At 53.2% G+C, this 21,482-nt stretch overlaps 1 protein-coding gene across 1 annotated transcript in view; it reads left to right on the top strand.

Moving 5' to 3' along the window:
- Positions 1 to 7,219: 7,219 nt before the first annotated feature.
- plekhg4 (pleckstrin homology domain containing, family G (with RhoGef domain) member 4) overlaps positions 7,220 to 21,482 on the top strand; it is a 19,905-nt gene continuing 5,642 nt past the window's right edge. The window contains exons 1-9 of the mRNA XM_068740577.1: positions 7,220 to 7,299; positions 14,217 to 14,414; positions 15,529 to 16,764; positions 18,419 to 18,476; positions 18,560 to 18,683; positions 18,760 to 18,853; positions 18,923 to 18,997; positions 19,073 to 19,189; positions 20,620 to 20,718. Coding sequence (XP_068596678.1) covers positions 7,297 to 7,299; positions 14,217 to 14,414; positions 15,529 to 16,764; positions 18,419 to 18,476; positions 18,560 to 18,683; positions 18,760 to 18,853; positions 18,923 to 18,997; positions 19,073 to 19,189; positions 20,620 to 20,718 — 2,004 coding nt within the window. The 5' untranslated portion in view covers positions 7,220 to 7,296. The remainder of the gene's footprint in view (positions 7,300 to 14,216; positions 14,415 to 15,528; positions 16,765 to 18,418; positions 18,477 to 18,559; positions 18,684 to 18,759; positions 18,854 to 18,922; positions 18,998 to 19,072; positions 19,190 to 20,619; positions 20,719 to 21,482) is intronic.

The following is a 21,482-nucleotide window of genomic DNA, read 5'->3' as shown; positions in this document are numbered from 1 at the left end:
GGTGAGAAGGAGTTGAATTCTGCATGTTAAAGAAAGGCCGACACTTATTTATAGAGTCAACAATCAGCGGTGACGATTTCATAAATAAACATGAAAAGAGTAAAAAAAAAAAATCAAAGTTGATTAAAAAAAGTTATTATGAGAATACAGTTATATATTTACAATTAAAAAGTCATTTTTATGAAGAAATACGACAATTCTCATAAAGGCAGAATCTTAGTCTATATTTTAGAGAAATAAGAGTGTTAGGAGGGTGCACATGTTTCAAACTATATTCCCTAAAATCAACGCAATATTATTATTATTATTTTAGGAATGTGAATTTGGGAATCTTCTCTTCAATGGAGGCGCTGGAGATCTGCTGACGGTCGGCATGATAGAATCTGAATTGTATTCTATTAATGACTATTATCATAATAGTATGACCTTTTATTGATTGTGACTCAGAGGTTCTGTTCGGTTCTGATCAGCGACGTCATCAGAGACATTTATGAACAACATCGCCGGTAATCACGGGCAACGGGCATTCGGCCAAAGGATGCGGCGGAGCGCGCAGGTAGGAACCGGCAGGACTAACGCGTCATCGGTGGGCTAAGCTAGCTAGCATCGGGTAGCGGTAGCTTCTCATTAGCGTCACTTCATGTCATGATTTAGATGTACACATTATCGATCTATTGATATGATACGACTGCAGATGCTAATCAGCACGTTAGCATGTAGCTGATGGTAGCACAGACAGATTAGCTTGTTGCCTACAACGGTTAATATTAGCATGTGAGTGAATGTTAAGTTAGCCGCTCGTGGCGGTTTGGCTAGCTAGGTTCGCTGTGCTGAGTCACGGAGCCGCCAGGCTAACGTTAAAGCGGCAATAAGTAAGGAAATATAACCAGTTTAGGAAAAATTAAATTCGTGTTGTTAGGCAGTTGAGCTGAAATCGTTAGCCTCGCTGGCGGGGGGAGGGGAGGGAGATTTGCTGACTCACTTCCGGCTGTGTCGTTAACGGAGAATCCGCGCTACTGAACTTGGTATGCTAGCTTGTATGCTAACTATGCTACCTGCTGCACGCGGCCAAGAGGTGGACTGATTCCACCTGGTTCTGTAACGGATGTGTTTACAAACAGAACCTTGAACCAGATTGGTTCCGCGGCTCCACAGAACAGCGTCCCGAACCGTCTGGGTCGGTTCTGGGTTGGTTCTGGGCCTCTGGGTCGGTTCTGGGCCTCTGGGTCGGCAGTAGCGTTTCATCTCGTGGGCCGGGCTGGTCAACCACGTGGGTGAAAGAACACGTGACGTTATTCTATCACCATTAAATGAAGGGCGTGGCCTATTTACTCCATACGATCAGAATAATGATTAAGCGAATGCTCCGGCTCCAAGCATTTACCAGAAGCTAATCTGAAGGTCGCTTGGAGGTCGGAGGTCGGACGGCGCTTGTTGTTGCTAAAGGCATCGATTCCACGTCATTGCTTGGCCGTTTGGAATGGGATGGCGGCGAAGCTCCTTCTCGTGTTGGGCTCAAGTCCCCGGACGGGAAGGTTGTGTCCGTCGATGGAAGTAGAAAATATCCACGAAGCCTCGCTCTGACTCGCCGTTGGGTTCGATTGAGTCCGAGGGAATCCGTTCACCTCAGGATTCTCTCTGTGCTAACCGCAGTACTCCAGGTCGACCCCCTCCCCCCCCGGAGGTGTTTTTACCTCACTCGTCTCTCCCTGGCGCCGTTATATCCTGGAGGCGTGTCTTAGCTATGTCGGGCCGCGGTGAATGAAGCGCCGCTCCTCTGCGGCGGCGTGTCTGAGCTCTACTGGGACCGGTTAAGACTGGGAGGCGTCCCGCCGCCCCCACGTCTGCTTCCGTGTGAGCTTGTTCTGGGGGGGCTGTGGGGGGGGGGGCGTGTTGTTAGCCTGGACTGAAGGTTCAGCGCCGCCGTGATCCAGTCTGAAGACCTTAAAATCACAGGAGGAGTCGCTGCTGATCAATTAAACATCTTGAGAGAAGAACGAACGTCAGAAACACCTGGAGAGAAAGAGCTGATTGTTCTGATTGGCTCAAAGGGAAGAACCCTTCACCTGCTGGTTGAGCAGCTTCGTGAACGCCGGCTGGTCTCAGATCTGCAGCTCCTCCCGTCTGGTTCCGTAGCTTAGCGTTAATCCCCCGGATCGCAGCCTCGCCCTGGGGCGGACCCAGGAGCTCGCAGCCTCCTATTGGTCGCAGCGCGCCACGCATGACCTGGTGAGGGTGAGGAAGAGGAGGGAGCGCCGGTTTATCACGGAGCGGCACGTTTAAGCGGTGGAGACGGATTGTTTCTCTTCTGGGACGGCGTCTCATTGGTTGTTGGTGTGATGTTGTCTTCTCCCTGTCTGAAAATAAAGAGGAGGACACACCCGTCTTCTGCTCAGTCCCGTCCCCTGTCTCCTGATCTACATCGTCTCACGCATCATACCTGTCCCGGTGTTAAGACCAGGTGTGAGACCCTCATCGTTATTTATTACACACATTGACTTCACAAGCCTGACCTGAGGTCAGTTTGTCTTCTGCAGATTCTAACGGCTGTACTTCATTGGCTCTTGATTGCCGTTTAAGGCTCATCGGCGAACGCGTCTCCCGGTCGGGCCGGTCCTCGTCGTCCTTCGGAACCAGCGGTTCGGTGGCTGGACCGTATTCCGCGAGGGCTTTGCTGCCGGCGGGCGCCGCTTCTCATTGGCTGCCTGTAATTTGCTCTGTGAGGTGGAAAACCTGCTCACATTCTTCTTCCATGAGCTGTGCTGTCATCGCTGTAAATTTCCACCGGCGCAGAGAGACGCGTTCTCATCCCGTCGTTAGCATCCTCGCTAACAAAGAGTGGCGGATTGCTGGGGTTTCAGTGGGACAGTGTGTGTGTGTGTGTGTGTTCATGATGAGGACAGGAAGGACTAGAACCAGACTGGACGGTCATTAAAGAGTGGTGTGTTTGGATTGGGTGACGTTTTAGTGATCGTAGTGCTGACCCCTCCCCCTGACCTTTTCTTTATGCATTCAACCAGCCCGTGAAAGGATGCTGTTTGTAGTCGGGTTGAAGTGCCTCCCCCAGGGAGGCCTGGCTGATGCCTCAAAGGTTTTAGACCAAAGGGGGCCCCCACAGAGGCCCCTTGAAGGCCGGGCTTCGGTCCTTTGAACGACCAGAAGGATGCGAGAGAAACGGGAGAAACGGGAGAAACGAAGCTGCAGCTTCACGCAGAACAGAGTGTTGGACTTTTACACGGAGTAGAAACAGGCTAAGCTAATGTTAGCAGCAGCAGTTTGACATACTGGACGCCACAGACGTTATCTCTGGGGTCAACGTAACGCCTCTGTTAAGTATCTGAGCGCTGCACGCAGACACTTCCTGTTTGTTGTTTTAATGTTTCATTGGCCGCGGTGAGATCAGATATCTTTTTGGGATAAACGCAGGATCATTCAAAAGCTCAAACCTGTAAACTGTCGTCGTTGGTAACCGGGATGTTTGACTGACTCTCTCAGCCAATCAGATGCTGCGTTCCAGAGTCAGCCGATCATAGTCCCTCCCCTTTACAGTCTTTTGTTTTGGTCCAGAACCAGAATCATTCCGTAAGTGTTTGGGCCGGCTCCTCGGCGCTGGGGGGGGGGGGGGGGGGGGTCTGAGCGTGAGAAATGTCTAAATCCTCACATTCCTGCTACAGCGCAACACAAAACGCGTCCCGCGTGGCTTTGTGCGCCGCTCCTTCCGTTCACCGCCTCACCGCTCAGCACATGCAGCTGACGGCCAAAGGAAACGTTCAAGTGTTAAAAGACGTTTCCTGCTGGTCAAAGAGCCACAAATGAAGCTGATTGGTGCTCGTCTGAAACCAGGTAACCGCGATCGGGCTGAAAACGGCATCCAGACCCCACGGAGTCTCTGAGCTCTGCTGCTTCTGTCTGAGCTCTGTCTGAGCTCTGCTGCCTCTGTCTGAGCTCTACTGTCTCTGTCTGAGCTCTACGCTCTCTATCTGAGCTCTACTGCTTCTGTCTGAGCTCATCTCAGAGCTCTGCTGCCTCTGTCTGAGCTCTCCTGCCTCTGTCTGAGCTCTGCTGCCTCTCTGAGCTCTACTGCTTCTGTCTGAGCTCATCTCAGAGCTCTGCTGCCTCTGTCTGAGCTCTACTCTCTCTGTCTGAGCTCTCCTGCCTCTGTCTGAGCTCTGCTGCCTCTCTGAGCTCTACTGCTTCTGTCTGAGCTCGTCTCAGAGCTCTGCTGCCTCTGTCTGAGCTCTCCTGCCTCTGTCTGAGCTCTGTCTGAGCTCTGCTGCCTCTCTGAGCTCTACTGCTTCTGTCTGAGCTCGTCTCAGAGCTCTGCTGCCTCTCTGAGCTCTACTGCTTCTGTCTGAGCTCGTCTCAGAGCTCTGCTGCCTCTGTCTGAGCTCTACTGTCTCTGTCTGAGCTCTACTCTCTCTGTCTGAGCTCTCCTGCCTCTGTCTGAGCTCTGCTGCCTCTGAGCTCTACTGCTTCTGTCTGAGCTCGTCTCAGAGCTCTGCTGCCTCTGTCTGAGCTCTGTCTGAGCTCTGCTGCCTCTCTGAGCTCTACTGCTTCTGTCTGAGCTCGTCTCAGAGCTCTGCTGCCTCTGTCTGAGCTCTGACTGTCTGCACTGGACTCTCTCCTGTGGAGTCTGCCTGCTTTCCAGAGCCTGGGCTCTGTTCCTGCTCTTTCTTGTCGTTGCTGGACTTTGGATTACTTTACTTCTTGTGGCTTGTGCTGCAGTCACCGAGGGTAAGTGCCTTCCTCCTCCAGCGGCAGCCTCCTCTTCATTCTCAGCTTGATATGGTCGGCTGGTTTGTGTCCTTCACGTTTCTCAACAGCACCTTCCAGTTGAACGTGGATCTGGAAAGCTTCAACTTGATTATTAACAGAATGTTTTTAAATGTTCTGTATGATCCAAAAACTGCCCGACCAAACCCGGTGGCAGGATGGGGCACCGATCAGATGGTCCGTTTGGCTTGACATATGAGACATTTGATTTTAATGTGAAAAGCACATTCTGTATTACAGTAATATTACAGTATTTATAGTGAGTTAGATCCAGACCTGCTGGATCTAACGATGTATTTGTAGGGGGTGAACTTTATTTAGCTATTCTATGCAAACAGGGAACACTAAAAACATAGAAACACCCCCCCCCCCCCCCCCCCCCCCCCAGCCACTGAGATAATGAGGGTGTTGGTGGGAATCCGGATCCGGTGGGTGGGACTCTCATTGGATTGTGGTGGCCGTGCCCCCCCCCCCGGCATCCATACAGCTGCCAACAATTCTGAATTAAATCTCTTGGTTTGGCTCAGTCGGAACATTTCAACTGTAGTTTGACTCGTCGCGGCTTGAATGTTGAATTAGATGCTTTGTTGTTTGCAGCGAATAGTAAAATCAGGCTGTTCAGACTGAACCTAGATGCATTCATGGTCTGCAGGAGTTCAGGGACCTGAAGCACTCCTTTGAACATAATTCATCAGTCCTGGTATTTCTGGAATGTTATGGGATCTTAAGCGTGTCTAACGCTAGGATGGTGCCGGTGAGCGTTTGCGATCGGGATCAGCCTGCAGGAACGCAGACGACTTTATTCTTGCGTTGCGGCGTGTTCTTTTCTGTCGGACCGTTTCTGCAGGGAGTCGGATCAGATTCCTGGTTTTCCCATGCAGCCATTGAACACATGGAAGTATTCTAGTTCTATAAACGCAATACCAGCTCGTTATTGATTAGTTGTTACTAGTTCTGTTACTAATGACGGATCTGACCTCATTTACAGAACAGAGCTAAAGAAGAGGATAAAATAATAAACTGGATGTTTATTGTCCAATAGAGAAAAGATTCGAGGCCAGTATAACATTTATACTCTATTACTGGAACAGTAGGATCTTTTATTTACGCCTCTGTCTGTCTTTGGGGCGATGAGGGGCGTCATCTCTTCTTTCTGGCGCTAAACTGAAATAAATTCCTTCCATCATTAGTGTGTGTTTTTATTTTTGGTCCCCGGGAGGTGTTTGGAACATTCTCCAGGTATTTATGACTTTTTAGGTTTATGTTCTTAGTCTTTAGTGAAGTTACAGCCCGGCCTGTCGTCTTCCTGCTACAAGCTGCTGGGTTAGATCCGTACCCAGACCGGTGTGTCGTCTGCCGGCCAGAGATCAGCCTGGTCTGCTGGTCGGATGTCGGATCCCAGAACTTCTCCGGCTCGGCTGTCTGGAGCAGTGTGACTAAACGCATGGAGGCAGGCCCCCACCTGCAGCAGGTATGCAGCCGCTGGCTGCTCACATTCTTCGAACGTGAGTGTGTGTGTGTGTGTGTGTGTGTGTGTGTGTGAGTCAGTCACTGCTTTGACCCCTGAGCCATGTGTTTGAAGTCCTCTAGTGATGGAATAAAATGTCCCTCAGGATGAGTCGGATCAGCAGGACGGTGTGGGAGGAGCTATTTGTACCTGAAGCTAGGATCATAAGAGTATTTAAAGAGGCCTACCAAGTCCTGTTTGAATGATTAGCAAGATAATGCTACCAGTAGTTGGCGTGTCTGAAGAAACGGTCAGTTTAGTAGCTGAGGAATCAGTAACCAGTGAGGGGGGGGGGGGGGGCATTTTATCCAACATGTCCCCTCCTCAAGTCCTCGGCCATTGTGCCTCTGCCAGTTTGTCTCTAATGTCCTCTCGGATATTTCCTGCCCAGCGAGAGCTTCTTCCGTCTCCTGGAAACCACTGACCGACCCCCAGCAGCACCCTGGAAACCAGCACGGACCCAGACTGGGTGCTGGTTTCAATGGTTTCGGCTTCAGTCCAGTTTCACAGGCGGTGAGGGTGAGACCGAACGCATGTCCAGGGAAGCCCCGTTTCGTAGCAGATGGTTTCATCTATTCCTGGAGGCCAACAGAAGAACGGTATCTGTTCGGTCCGGTTTGAAAATGTGACACGTTCAGCTGTAATGGATTAAAAACCAAGGAGCCAATGAGCTGCTGGTAGAAGCAGGGCGGGACCTATCGGCGTATCAATCATAACTGACAAAGCAATGGCAGGTTTCTTCGTTTAGAAAGGTTTAAAATCAATAGAATAGGAATTCTAGGTCTGTAAGACCAATCGCTGCCAGTAGGGGGAGACGGAGAGAAATAAGGTAAGGAGGGGGAGGAGCTAGAGCATGATGGACAGCTGTTAGGCGGGGCTTAACACGTGAGAGCCTCAAGTGTTAACAGCAGAACCAGACCTGCCGGGGCGAGAGACACTCCCAACATCACAGAGAGAGAGAGAGAGAGAGAGGAAAATGGTCTCAATCAGGAATAAACGAATAATGGCAGAACAACATGGTAAGAAAATACACACTGTGTGTGTGTGTGTGTGTGTGTGTGTGTGTGTGGCTGCACCAACTGTAGCTGGCAGCACATGGAGAGTGTGTGTGTGTGTGTGTGTGTCGAAGTGTGATTTTTAGTTGGGGGAGGGGCTATAATGGTGTTGGGTTTCCACCCAGGTGTATTCTTCAGCCTTTGTGTGTCTGTGTGTGTGTGTGTGTGTGAGTGTGTGTGTGTGTGTGTGTGTGTGAGAGAGATCTGATTGTTCATGTATACTTTTCTCCCCGCATCAAAGTGAATCTGGAGTTCATGTGTGTCTTTATTGTCCCAGAGGGGAAACGGATTTAAAAGCGGAATCATCTGATAAATAATAATCACCTCCGGAGCGTCGGGAGCGGCGAAACCGGGAAGAAACCGGAAGTGTGACCGGTCGATGACACACCGGCTCTGATCCAAACGTGTTTGTTCCCGTCTTAATGGATGCCGGAGGTTCGACCGGACCGGGCCGCTTCTGTGTTTTACAGAACATCGGTGCAACGTGGCTGAAATGGGACGAGCTGATTGGTTCATACCAGATATGAACGTTGGAGGTTGTGTCTTCCTGAATGATCTCTGGGCAGATTGTTCTGTTTTCCATCCGTTGTTGGTTGCTGTTGTTGTTGCCGATGTTGTCGTTGTTGTTGTTGCTGCTGCTGTTGACGTTGTTGTTGATGTTGCTGCTGCTGTTGTTGTTGCTGTTGCTGTTGTTGTTACTGTTGTTGCTGATGTTGTTGTTGTTACTGTTGTTGTTGTTGTTGCTGTTGCTGATGTTGTTGTCCTGGACTTTGTTCAGCTCATCCCACCCTTTAAAACGAGTGCCGCTCCACTTCCCAGCGTTTCCTTGATGCTTTCGGACCTTCAGGTTTGACCCGTCCTGCAGAGAACCGGTCCGATCAAAGCTTTCATTTGTCAGAAGTAAATATCTGATACTTTATAAACAAACATTAAAATGGTCCTCAAACACGGAATCAAAGTGTGTGTGTGTGTGTGTGTGTGTGTGTGTGAGAGAGTGTGAGACGCTACCTCAGGTTTATTCTGGTTGACCCCTGCGTGACCCTCAGGCCTGTCCTCTGATTGGAGGGCTGCTCTTGAGGGTCAGGCTTTCCTCGGTTCTGCTTCTGCGATGCAACACGATCTGATCGTCGGCGATTAACGGCAGGATTTAACCATTTATCGACCGTTTCCCGCCTTTAAACCCAGATGAAGATGGACTCCGAGCCGGGAGCTGGATCAGACGCCCTCGTGTCCACGCGTGGTGCGTTCATGAACATCCTCCCCGCTCCGACACACATTTCTTCTGGGTGAGTTGTGATGATGGAGGATGAAGGCTGGCTCCTCTCCATCGTCTCACCTGTACCTGTAAGAACACGCCCCCTCGCCTTGCTGCTGCTTTCACTGATGACAGTCAGACCGGGAACAAGCCAACACTTCCTGATGAAGATGTGGTGAAGACATGATGGTAGCTCACTGTAAGGGTTCTGGTTTTGTTCATAACTGCGTGGACTTGGCGTCCTTCTGGTTCCGAGCTGTTAGTCTGGAGTCAGTTAGTCTGGAGTCAGTTAGTCTGGAGACGCTTCAGGCCGTCTGTCGGTGGGAGGAGCTTCCTATGATTAGCTGAAACCGTATCATGTTTAGCACACTGACCCACTGGGCTGCGCCGCCCGGCCTGTCCTGATGGAAGCTGGGTCCTCGCCGCCTCGCGGGTCGCATTTCAGGACGAGATCTCGGTCCCACCGGAGACGGATTTACTCCTCAGCGAAACGTCTTTCATGACCTGTCAGTAGCAGACATGTCTCCTTCCAGCTCTACAACGCCCCTTCCTGTACGCCGATCGCTACTTCCTGTACGCCGATCGCTACTTCCTGTACGCCGATCGCCCCTTCCTGTACGCCGATCGCTACTTCCTGTACGCCGATCGCTACTTCCTGTACGCCGATCGCCCCTTCCTGTATGCTGATTGCTCTTCATTCCTTCCTGTACGATGATCGCTCCTTCCTGTACGCCGATCGCTACTTCCTGTACGCCGATCGCCCCTTCCTGTACGCCGATCGCTCCTTCCTGTACGCCGATCGCCCCTTCCTGTACGCCGATCGCCCCTTCCTGTACGCCGATCGCCCCTTCCTGTACGCCGATCGCTACTTCCTGTATGTACTCTGCGTAGCTTTAAATGTCTGCTTCTCTGCCCAGCAGAAGGTTTTACTTTGGTATGATGAACGATGGCGTCCTGTCCCAGAACAGAAGCAGGTCCCAGGGGGAGGAGATCCTCCTGGAGGGACCTTGTGGAGGCGCCTCCTTCGCACAGCTGGCCTCGGTTTACGGAGCAGAATGAGAAAACATTTTGAGTCTCTATCGGGTTTGAGAAACATTCAAATCTAATCTCCTGTTTCAGAAACTCCACATGTCGAGGTCACGGCTCTGCGCTATCGATCTCAGCTCTGCGGCACCTGCGTCTTTGTGTTCGCCTCGTGGTCCGTCTGTGTGGATGAATGGATGAAGGAGTGAGTGAATTCTTCAGCAGACATCTTTGCCTTGTTCGCACTAAGTGATGCGTTTGATTCTGACCCAGAGAGCCGGTGAAGACAGCTCTGTAACGTACCCGTTTCAGAATGTTGCACCTGTAATGGTGGAAGCATTGGTGAGACTGCTGGGACCTTCAGAATAAAGGTCGACCTTTCCCGTCGTGCGCCTCATTTTTTGGGTGAGATAAAATCTGACAGACATCGGCAGGTCCTTAAACAAGCTACGACAGGAAGGCGAGTAGAAAAGCTCCAACGAGCCTGTGAGAGGGGGCGGAGCTGATTCATGATGAGGACGATGCTGAAGCTTCCGGAGACTTTCGCACAGGACTCGTGTTACCTGCGGAACTCACAGGAGTCCCGATAGCGAAGAGAACAGAGGCCGTCCGTCTCCTGAATGCGAGCTGTAACGTGTTTCACGCAAGGTCATCCGTGTGCCGTTATAGATTCAGTCTCTGTTTGTGTTCGTTCAGCTGCCTCTGAGATTGAAGCAACGCTAGCTGCTAGCTCAGAGATTGTGTCAGGGGTAGCTGTAAGCAAGGCGACGTTAATACTTCCATAATACTGAGTTCTAAGCACTGTTTGGACCGTCCGCTAACAACGTAGCCATTCATCTGGAGGATTTTAGTTAAGGGTTTAGTTAAGCTAGCATTAGCAGCAGCAGTTTCAGATCGAGGTTAACGCTTGGTGTCGTTTCTGACGTGAACGCTACACGGAGAGACTTCCTGTCGGTCGTCGAGAAGCTAACATGCTTCTGTTTCATTGGCTGCAGCGAGATCTAGGGATGAGAATTTATACGATTTCTACATTTCCAGTTCCGTTTTCAATTTCGTTTAATGATTCGGTTCGTTATCGATCCTCATTTAGAAAAAAGGTTATCCGATGCTAGCATGCTAGGCAGTGTTGGTTACCTGCATTAGAGGATGTGCTAACATGCTAGGCAGTGCTAGTTACCTGCAGTAGAGGATGTGCTAACATGCTAGGCAGTGCTAGTTACCTGCAGTAGAGGATGTGCTAACATGCTAGGCAGTGTCAGTTACCTGCAGTAGAGGATGTGCTAACATGCTAGGCAGTGCTAGCTACCTGCATTAGAGGATGTGCTAACATGCTAGGCAGTGCTAGCTACCTGCAGTAGAGGACGTGCTAACATGCTAGGCAGTGTCAGTTACCTGCAGTAGAGGATGTGCTAACATGCTAGGCAGTGCTAGCTACCTGCAGTAGAGGATGTGCTAACATGCTAGGCAGTGCTAGTTACCTGCAGTAGAGGATGTGCTAACATGCTAGGCAGTGCTAGCTACCTGCAGTAGAGGATGTGCTAACATGCTAGGCAGTGCTAGTTACCTGCAGTAGAGGATGTGCTAACATGCTAGGCAGTGTCAGTTACCTGCAGTAGAGGATGTGCTAACGTGCTAGGCGGTGCTAGCTACCTGCAGTAGAGGACGTGCTTTCCGGAGCTGATCAAAAATGCGATTCATTCAAAGTTAGCGTTGCTGTGTGAGTTAATGCTTTTGCATATTGCTAGTGCCCCCCCCCCCCCCCCCCCCTTTGATGTTATATCATCTTTGTAAGTATTGCAAGTTGCCCTGCTGTCGTCCTTTTTTGAGAATTAAAGCCGAACTTTGGAGCGCTTCCTGCTGGCTTCCTGGTGAGTGAAGTCTCACGTTGCGTAGCTAAGCTACATGTGTAGCGACAGCATCCACGCCCACCGGAATCTATAAGGGAATTGTTCACAAAAATAAAATGGCAAGTTTTCCCAATGAATTGAAACACTGGGAACCGGTTCTCTCCATCAGTCGTGAGATCACGAGTTTGAATCCAGGCTTGACCTCGCGCTGAATCCTAAACTTGAACCTTTGTCTGTTCGAGTGTCAGCGTCCCGTCGCACCTCGAATTGTTCTCGACCAATCGGTGAACTGGCTCACATTCTGTTTTAACTTGTTGTTGTGATATTTAGGGCAGCTGGTGTGGGGGTCAAATGTCACCTCCCCAGTGGGCCTCTGGCCTTTTAGTGCACGTCCCCTCTCGTCTCATGTCCCCCACAATTATTTAATAAACGGGCCGTGACCCCTCCCCCTCGTTGTCTGAGTTAATCAGCCACGCGTTGCTCCGGGATGTTTACCTTCAGCTGGCTCTACCAGTCTGTGACCTGTCACTCGCCCGCCACGCCCAGCAGGAACGGGTTTTTCCATCAGCAGCCAGCGGAACAGTTGGACGAGTGAATCACCGCCCTCTGGGGAGAGAGAGGCCGCCATTGACTATTGATTAAAACCAGCAGAACCTGAGAGATTGGATTAGTTTGCGTGTAGGGCTCCATCTGGATGATTAGCGGCGACCTCTATCAGAGCGCAGCGCGCTGACACTGAGTTCAAACAGTTTTATTCTACTGCTCTCTGATTGGCTGATGGGTGGCTGTCACCTCTCACATAATTCTAGTCATTACTTTAGCGAATGTGACTGGCTGCCTCTCATTGACGTGCACCCTGGGAGTTGAAGTCATAATACATTTTGCTACCTTTTATTTATTAACTCTGATGTTCATCAAAGGAATTGTTTCCAGTTTTAGGTTCATGCTACAGGTAACCATAGCAACAATACTGTTCAGCCTCAGCTATCACCTGGTGAATCTGAGCCCAGCATCAAGCACCGTATCTAAACACACCTGATCAGGATCAATGAATTACGTTCTGAGATGCAGAATATTCCCTCTTTGTTAAATCATCTGGATCAAAACGGCGTTTAAATTGGTTCAGCTGAAACCGGTTTCACACGTCTGTTATTCGCTGACACTGAATCTGGATCTCTGCTCTGTCCTGGGCTCGGCAGCAACTCCAAGTCCTGTGATCTGACCTTTGATCTCCTCATGATTGTGTCATCAGTGATGTCATAAGTGAATGTTATTCTGGAGCCAAATGAAACGTAAATCTAAATGAGCTCAGAATTTAAACGTTTAACTTCAGAAGCCTGGAGATGATGAAGTTATTATTCAGCAGGACCGCCCGGTCTCCATGGCAACCTCACTCACCCGGCTCTAAAAATGATGGCGGCGGATTAGTTCTGGTAAATAGTTGGTCGCTGACGTTCTGTCCTTGCTTGGGTTGGAACCCCCGATCCATGGTGGGCCACCAGCAGAACCCCCCCACCCTGCACCCCCCACCCTCCGGCCGGGCGTCATCTGATATCCTGATGCTAATATTGGCCTCGGCGCTACATTCGTCTGCCAGTTGTTGTGAGTCCTTCTCAGCTGGGTCGCATCCGGAGCGTTCATCCACCCGGAGAGCGCAGACCTCCACCAAGCAGCTCGTTCCCCTCCCAGCTGGACTTACTCTCTGGTAAACCCAAAACGCTGCGTTCATGGAGACGGCGGCGCTATTTACCAATCAGTGATGAAGGTCAAGGCTAATGTAAAGCGAGTTCTGAATCGTTCACGTTGTCCCGAGTTAACGAGATAAGAGAGATCGGTCCGAAGTAAAGACGCCTCTGAGCTGTGATCTTTTGGTTCTGATTGGATCAGTGTGGCGGACATGTTTAGTGGTGCTGTGCAGTAGCGTTTAGAGGAGCTGTCGTCTCATGGCGGTGAACTGGAGGCAAACGGACTCTCTACCAGGTGGGCTGGACTCGGTGGGCGGAGTTCACCTGTGGGAGCCGGATGGAGGCGTGTCCGCTTCCCCTCTGCAGCGATGCGGTCGACTGGCAGATCGTTAGCCACGCATTCCTGATGGTTTTATTCCTTTAAAGTTATAGAACGCTTTTCAAATGATGTCATCTCACCCACGCGGCGGGAAATGCTCTGACACGAATAACTTCAGCATGTCGTCGGGTTATTTCTGACGTAACAAACCGGACGACAACGCCGGCGTTTAGATGTCATCACGCACGAGTCGGCTGGAGCCGGACCGTCTGTGCCGCCCGATATTTTTACCCGGCTGGCCTCCATTACCGCCGCACCAGCAGATCAGCGCCGGTCGACGGGCCGTCGCGGCCATGCCCACAGGGGCCCGGCAGACGCGCCCCTGGCGCCGGGCCAGACGCGTTGGACGTGTGTTCAGAGGCCGCACGGGGAGCGGCGTTCTGATAACAGCTGGCTGGGGTTAATACTAACAGCGGAGGCTGCAGCGCTCCGATGTGGTTCTGGGGGTTCTGGTGGACCGATCTGGGTCCGAGTTCTGTGTCTGAATGACGTGAGTTTATTGTGTGATTGGAATGTGATGACGGGCGTGGCACCTTCCTGTAAACGCTACCGGCCGGGGTCATTCTGTAATGTCTCAAACACATGAGACCCCGCCCATCTAGAAATCAAAGTTCATCGAGTAAGCTTTATAAACGATCAATAATCCTCCTTGGTCCATGAAATCTGTCTGACCCGAGTCTCTGTCCTCCCAGGACTCTAAATCTTTGGACCGGTGCATTCAGACCGCTCTGTCTGCGCTCTACCCCCCCTTCCAGGCCACGTCCCCAACGCTCCTCTGTCAGGTCCTCAGCGCCGTGGAGAGCTGCTACAGAGGAGATGGCCTCCGGTACCTATTCCACTTCCTGCTGCCTGCTAAACAGTTTTTGGTGAACCTCCAAAGAGATGCTTGTGTGAGTATCCCTGGATGTTAAGTGTGCGGCTTCTGTCCAGCCTCTACAGGCCTGTGGCCAGTGTGTGGAGGGCCCCTTCCTGTCTGTGGAGGGCCCCTTCCTGTCTGTGGAGGGCCCCTTCCTGTCTGTGGAGGGCCCCTTCCTGTCTGTAGAGGGCCCCTTCCTGTCTGTGGAGGGCCCCTTCCTGTCTGTGGAGGGCCCCTTCCTGTCTGTGGAGGGCCCCTTCCTGTCTGTAGAGGGCCCCTTCCTGTCTGTGGAGGACCCCTTCCTGTCTGTGGAGGGCCCCTTCCTGTCTGTAGAGGGCCCCTTCCTGTCTGTAGAGGGCCCCTTCCTGTCTGTGGAGGGCCCCTTCCTGTCTGTGGAGGGCCCCTTCCTGTCTGTGGAGGGCCCCTTCCTGTCTGTGAAGGGCCCCTTCCTGTCTGTGGAGGGCCCCTTCCTGTCTGTGGAGGACCCCTTCCTGTCTGTGGAGGACCCCTTCCTGTCTGTAGAGGGCCCCTTCCTGTCTGTGGAGGATCCCTTCCTGTCTGTGGAGGGCCCCTTCCTGTCTGTGGAGGGCCCCTTCCTGTCTGTGGAGGACCCCTTCCTGTCTGTGGAGGGCCCCTTCCTGTCTGTGGAGGGCCCCTTCCTGTCTGTGGAGGGCCCCTTCCTGTCTGTGGAGGGCCCCTTCCTGTCTGTGGAGGACCCCTTCCTGTCTGTGGAGGACCCCTTCCTGTCTGTGGAGGGCCCCTTCCTGTCTGTGGAGGGCCCCTTCCTGTCTGTAGAGGGCCCCTTCCTGTCTGTGGAGGATCCCTTCCTGTCTGTGGAGGGCCCCTTCCTGTCTGTGGAGGGCCCCTTCCTGTCTGGAGGCCACCTCTCTCTCTGTCAAGATCTTTGTAGTACACTTCAGTTACTGTAATACTACTTCAGTTACTGTAATACTACTTCTCATACTGAACAGCAATAAAATAGACATTACTCTTATTGGATATCTCTTTCTTGTCCCCTCCTTCTCCTGTGTCCTCCTCCCTTCTCCCGTGTCCTCCTCCCTCCTCCCGTGTCCTCCTCCTGTCCTCCCGTGTCCTCCTCCCTCCTCCCGTGTCCTCCTCCCGTGTCCTCCTCCTGTCCTCCTCCTCAGTTGCAGTACTCTGGTTTGCTGTTCCATCATGAAGGCTGGCCTCTCTGCATCCACGAGAAGGTAGTCGTTCAACTTTGTCCTCTGGACCCACGCCTGCTTCGTCCCGGAGACTTCTACCTGCTGGTGTCTCCTCCCGCGCCTCCTCCTGCTCCTCCTCCTCTTCCCCGGTCACGCAGAGCCCCAGCCCCCTCCTGCCCCCGCCTGCTCCTGTGCAGCGGGTCGGCGGGCTGTCACCATGCGGAGCAGCGGGAGGTGTCAGAGATAGCCCTGCCGTCCCTCTTCAGCATGGCCTTCTTGGACTCGGTGAACAGGGACAGGGAGCAGCGAGGAGCGTCCAGACTGGAGCGCTGCCTCCTCTCCGCCCAGGGAGACGTCTTCAGGGTCCCCTGGGAGGACCTGGTCTACCCACAGTTCAACAACGGTCCCCGGACCTCTCTGAAGGGGGCCGACAAGTCGCCCGTTAAACACGAACACGTGTGCAGAGGTTCTGTTGCCTCGAAGCAGGAAGTAGAGCTGGACCAATCGGCAGCGAGCAGTGGAGGCGAGGACTCGGAGGGCGAGTACGTGGAGCTGGCCGAGCTCCCGCTGCCTCGCTTCTCCCCACAGAAAGGCTCCTTGACTCAGTCCATCAGCCTGCAGCACCGGGCCAGGACCGGCACACGCCCCCCCCAGGACACCCCGAGACCGGCGTCCACACGCTCCGCTCCGTCCCGCGTGGGAGTCGCCTCCCAGCGGAACCTCAGGCAGGGCCCCTCTTCATCTGGCCTCCCCTTCCCTGCTCCTCCTCGAGTCGCGGGCACCTCCGGCTGTCAGGCGGACTGTCGGGCGTCGCAGGAGCAAGAAGGAGGAGGTGCTGCCTCGGGCAAAACGCAGGAGCAAGAAGGAGGAGGTGCTGACTCGGGCAAAACGCAGGAGCAAGAAGGAGGAGGTGCTGCCTCGGGCAAAAGTCTGGAGTCTCACACCGAGCCTGAAAACGGGACAGGACAGAGGACGGAGGTAGAGGAAGAGACGGAGGAGCAAAAAGGGAGGCACGGAACGGTCATGTCGGAGGAGGAGGAGGAGGAGGAGGAGGGAGAAAAGCTGGAGGGTTCAGAACGTCGACTGGAGGAAGGTTTACGGCTGCACATCGGCGCCGCCGAGGAGGACGAAAGTCAAGAGACGAAGGTTGAGTCTAAAAAATCAGAGGAAGAGGAAGACGATGATCTAGAGGAGGGTGAGGTAGACGAGGAACTTCAGGTAACGGTTATGAAACAGACTCACGAAGGTAGGCAGAAAGGAAACGATAGAAAAGGAGAAGACAAAGACGAGAGAGAGAGAGGAGGCGAACAAATGGAAGAGAAATCTGACTCGAGGGACTCTTACTCTGAAAGTTGCACGCAAGAGACGCACGCCGAGAACTCTTATTCTGAAAACGCCACACAACAAATACACTGTGACGACTCTTATTGTGAAACCAACCGAACATCGGCACACATTGAGAACTCGATCGAGGGTCCTTACACTGACATGAAGAGAACAGCCATGCAATCTGAGAACTCTTATTCTGAAAACACGGTGCGAATGCTCTCCAAAGGCTTTCACTTTGAAAATCTTGCACGAAATAGAGGATGTGGGGATTCTTGTGTTGAAAATACTGTTCAAATACACTCCGAGGACTTTTCTCTTGGGCTTAGCAGACATACCAGGTGCTCTTATTCTGAAAACACACCACAAATACACTCCGAGGACTCTTCTCTTGAGCTTAGCAGACATACCGGATGCTCTTATTCTGAAAACACACCACAAATACACTCTGAGGACTCTTATTCTGAGAGCAGCAGATTACAAACGCAATCTGATGATTCAGAAATAGTCAAAATTAACACATTCTCTGAGGACTCTTACTCTGAAAACAGACAGGAAAAAATCTCTGAGGACTCTTATTCTGAAATGACCCCAGTTCTCATACGCTCCGTGGACCCGGTTTCTGAAAACACACAACAACCAAAGTCTGAAGACCAGATCGCGCCAGCGACGGATCCGGACTCACCCGGGACCGAACCCGAGGAGTCCGACCATGGACGGGGAATGATGCACGAGGAGGCGAACGGGGAGGAGAAGGAGGAGGAGGAGGAGGAGAAGGAGAGCTGCTGGGAGGTTGGTGGAGGAACGGCACCAGAGCTTCAGACTGAAGGTACACAATAATCTCCCTCGATCTCTTTGCTCCTCCTAGAAACAAACCTGCAGCCTCTCTGTAGTCATCACGTATCTCCTCCTCCTCCTCTTCCTCTTCCTCCTCCTCCTCCTCTTCCTCACACTTCAGTTCTAACTCCTACATGACGCCGAGCGGCCGTAGCTAGCAGGCTGCTGCTTCTTCTTCTGCAGGCCAGCTCCTGTTTAGGGTCTGACCAATCAGAGCAGAGGAGGAGTCTGATTTGAGGTTGAATGAGCCAATCAGCATAAGCTGTAACTGTTTGATTGGAGCTTTGATCAGCTGTGTGTAAATCTGCTAGCTTTGCGATTAGCATTAGCAGCAGCAGCATAGATTGGACCACGTTTTGCTCTGATGATGATGATGATGATGATGTCACCGGGCCGGGTTTAATTATCTTTTATGATTAAACCCGTTAAAGTGTGAAACCAGCTAAACCTAAACTCTCATTTCGATGCTGATTCTTGAGACCAGTTTAAACCGGTTTATCGTGAAGCGTCGGGGGCGGGGCTAGCCTCTGGTCACTTCCATTCAACCTGATTTGGACTATTGAACACTACTTCCCCGCCTGCAGGCCTCGGCGGTCTTACTGGTCCTGGGCCAGCAGACCCAGAACTCCCGGCGTCCCCCCCCGCCCCCCCCGAGCCGGACCGGTCCGCCGCTCACACACGACCGCTGCAGCTCCACCCGTCCTCCCAGCTGCACCAGTACAGCTTCTCCAACGTGCTGCTGAGATCTGGAGCCGTCTGCCTGCCAGGTGGGAGGAGCACCGAGGTGCGGTATGTCCCGATGCCCCTGAACGCAGCGTCAGCGCCTCCTCCTCCTCCTCCCCCCCTCCAGGAACCAGAGACCGGAGCGGCCGGGCTCTGCTGACGGTCGGCGCCGCCCACGCCGTGTGGTCCAACCCCGACTGTGACCGAGCGGAACTGCTCCAGCTGCTGCTCTACTACGCCTCCACCCTCAGGTAGGACCCCCGCCTGCCTCACAGCTCTCGCTCCGGCCGGCGCTCCGCCTCTGACATCACTTCCTGTGTGCCACAGGAAGGAGGTGCGAGCCAAGGGGCTGACGGTGCTGGTGGACGCCAGGAGAGCGGCGCCGGCTCCCGCCCTGTTCTCGGCCCTCGGGTCGCTGCACGTGAGTCTGACTGGAACCCGGGAACATGAATGATTTACCTGCGCTCACCTGTGCTGTGTGTCGGTGCAGGAGAACACACCTGGCTGCATCCACTCTGTGCTGCTGCTGGTCAACAAGGACTCGCCTCCTCATGCAGCCACGCAGGTAACGTCTGAGGCCGGGTCACAGGTGGGCGGGGCGTTGGTGCCAGGTCTGACCACGCCCCCTGTGTCTCTGCAGGTGGAGGTGCTGAGCTCCCTGAAGTCTCTCCACAAACGGGTGGAGCTCCAGAAGCTTCCTGCGGAGTTCGGAGGTTCTTTGAGCTTCAGTCAGAGCGGCTGGGTCTGCTTCCGATTGGTCAGCACGCACACACGCACACACGCATGTACACACACACGCACGCACACACACACGCACGCACACACACACACACACGCAGTGTCCAGAGGGACAGGTATGTCCTTAAAACAACCATTTAAATCTCCTAAAGGCCGACGGGATCTGAGTTATAAGTAATAGTAATAAGTTTCGGCGCCCTCTGGTGGCTGCAGTTTAACTGTCAGCTCTGATTACATTAGATATGCCCTAATCAATAAAGGCAATTTAAAATGTCTTTTCCCGGTGCTAACGCTAACGGGTCACGTGACCGGTGTGTGTCTGGCGCTAACGCTAACGGGTCATGTGACCGGTGTGTGTCCGGTGCTAACGCTAATGGGTCATGTGACCGGTGTGTGTCCCGCGCTAAAACTAACGGGTCATGTGACCGGTGTGTGTCCGGTGCTAACGCTAACGGGTCACGTGACCGGTGTGTGTCTGGCGCTAACGCTAACGGGTCATGTGACCGGTGTGTGTCCGGTGCTAACGCTAACGGGTCATGTGACCGGTGTGTGTCCGGTGCTAACGCTAACGGGTCATGTGACCGGTGTGTGTCCCGCGCTAACGCTAACGGGTCATGCGACCGGTGTGTGCCCGGTGCTAACGCTAACGGGTCATGTGACCGGTGTGTGTCCCGCGCTAACGCTAACGGGTCATGTGACCGGTGTGTGCCCGGTGCTAACGCTAACGGGTCATGTGACCGGTGTGTGTCCCGCGCTAACGCTAACGGGTCATGTGACCGGTGTGTGTCCGGTGCTAACGCTAACGGGTCATGTGACCGGTGTGTGTCCGGTGCTAACGCTAACGGGTCATGTGACCGGTGTGTGTCCCGCGCTAACGCTAACGGGTCATGTGACCGGTGTGTGTCCGGTGCTAACGCTAACGGGTCATGTGACCGGTGTGTGTCCCGCGCTAACGCTAACGGGTCATGTGACCGGTGTGTGTCCGGTGCTAACGCTAACGGGTCATGTGACCGGCGTGTGTCCGGTGCTAACGCTAACGGGTCATGTGACCGGTGTGTGCCCGGTGCTAACGCTAACGGGTCATGTGACCGGTGTGTGTCCCGCGCTAACGCTAACGGGTCATGTGACCGGTGTGTGTCCCGCGCTAACGCTAACGGGTCATGTGACCGGTGTGTGTCCCGCGCTAACGCTAACGGGTCATGTGACCGGTGTGTGTCCCGCGCTAACGCTAACGGGTCATGTGACCGGTGTGTGCCCGGTGCTAACGCTAACGGGTCATGTGACCGGTGTGTGTCCCGCGCTAACGCTAACGGGTCATGTGACCGGTGTGTGTCCCGCGCTAACGCTAACGGGTCATGTGACCGGTGTGTGTCCCGCGCTAACGCTAACGGGTCATGTGACCGGTGTGTGTCCGGTGCTAACGCTAACGGGTGTTTGTGCCGTTAACAGAGAACGGAGCAGCTCAGCCGTCAGTGTGAGAACGTGATCAGGCTGCTGCAGAAAAGCATCAACGTGCTGCAGGACACGCCTCTACCTGCTGCAGCGCAGGTAACGCACGCGCACACACACACACACACACACACACACACTGAAGCAGCACAGGTAACGCACACACACACACACACACACACACTGATGCAGCGCAGGTAACGCACATGCACACACACACACACACACACACTGAAGCAGCGCAGGTAACACGCACACACACACACACACACACTGAAGCAGCACAGGTAACGCACACACACACACACACTGATGCAGCGCAGGTAACGCACACACACACACACACTGAAGCAGCACAGGTAACGCACGCACACACACACACTGAAGCAGCACAGGTAACGCACACACACACACACACACACTGATGCAGCACAGGTAACGCACACACACACACACACACACTGATGCAGCGCAGGTAACGCACACGCACACACACACACTGATGCAGCGCAGGTAACGCACGCACACACACACACACACACACTGATGCAGCGCAGGTAACGCACACGCACACACACACACACACACACACACACACACACTGATGCAGCGCAGGTAACGCACACACACACTGATGCAGCGCAGGTAACACACACACACACACACACTGAAGCAGCGCAGGTAACGCACACACACACACACACTGAAGCAGCGCAGGTAACGCACACACACACACACACACACTGAAGCAGCTCAGGTAACGCACGCACACACACACACACACACTGAAGCAGCGCAGGTAACGCACACGCACACACACACACACACACTGAAGCAGCTCAGGTAACGCACGCACACACACA

This window comes from Brachionichthys hirsutus, chromosome 1 (genome assembly GCF_040956055.1).
Source record: "Brachionichthys hirsutus isolate HB-005 chromosome 1, CSIRO-AGI_Bhir_v1, whole genome shotgun sequence".
Classification (NCBI taxonomy): Eukaryota; Metazoa; Chordata; class Actinopteri; order Lophiiformes; family Brachionichthyidae; genus Brachionichthys; species Brachionichthys hirsutus.
Note: the sequence above shows the minus strand (reverse complement) of the source record. Positions and strands in the feature narration are given on the sequence as shown.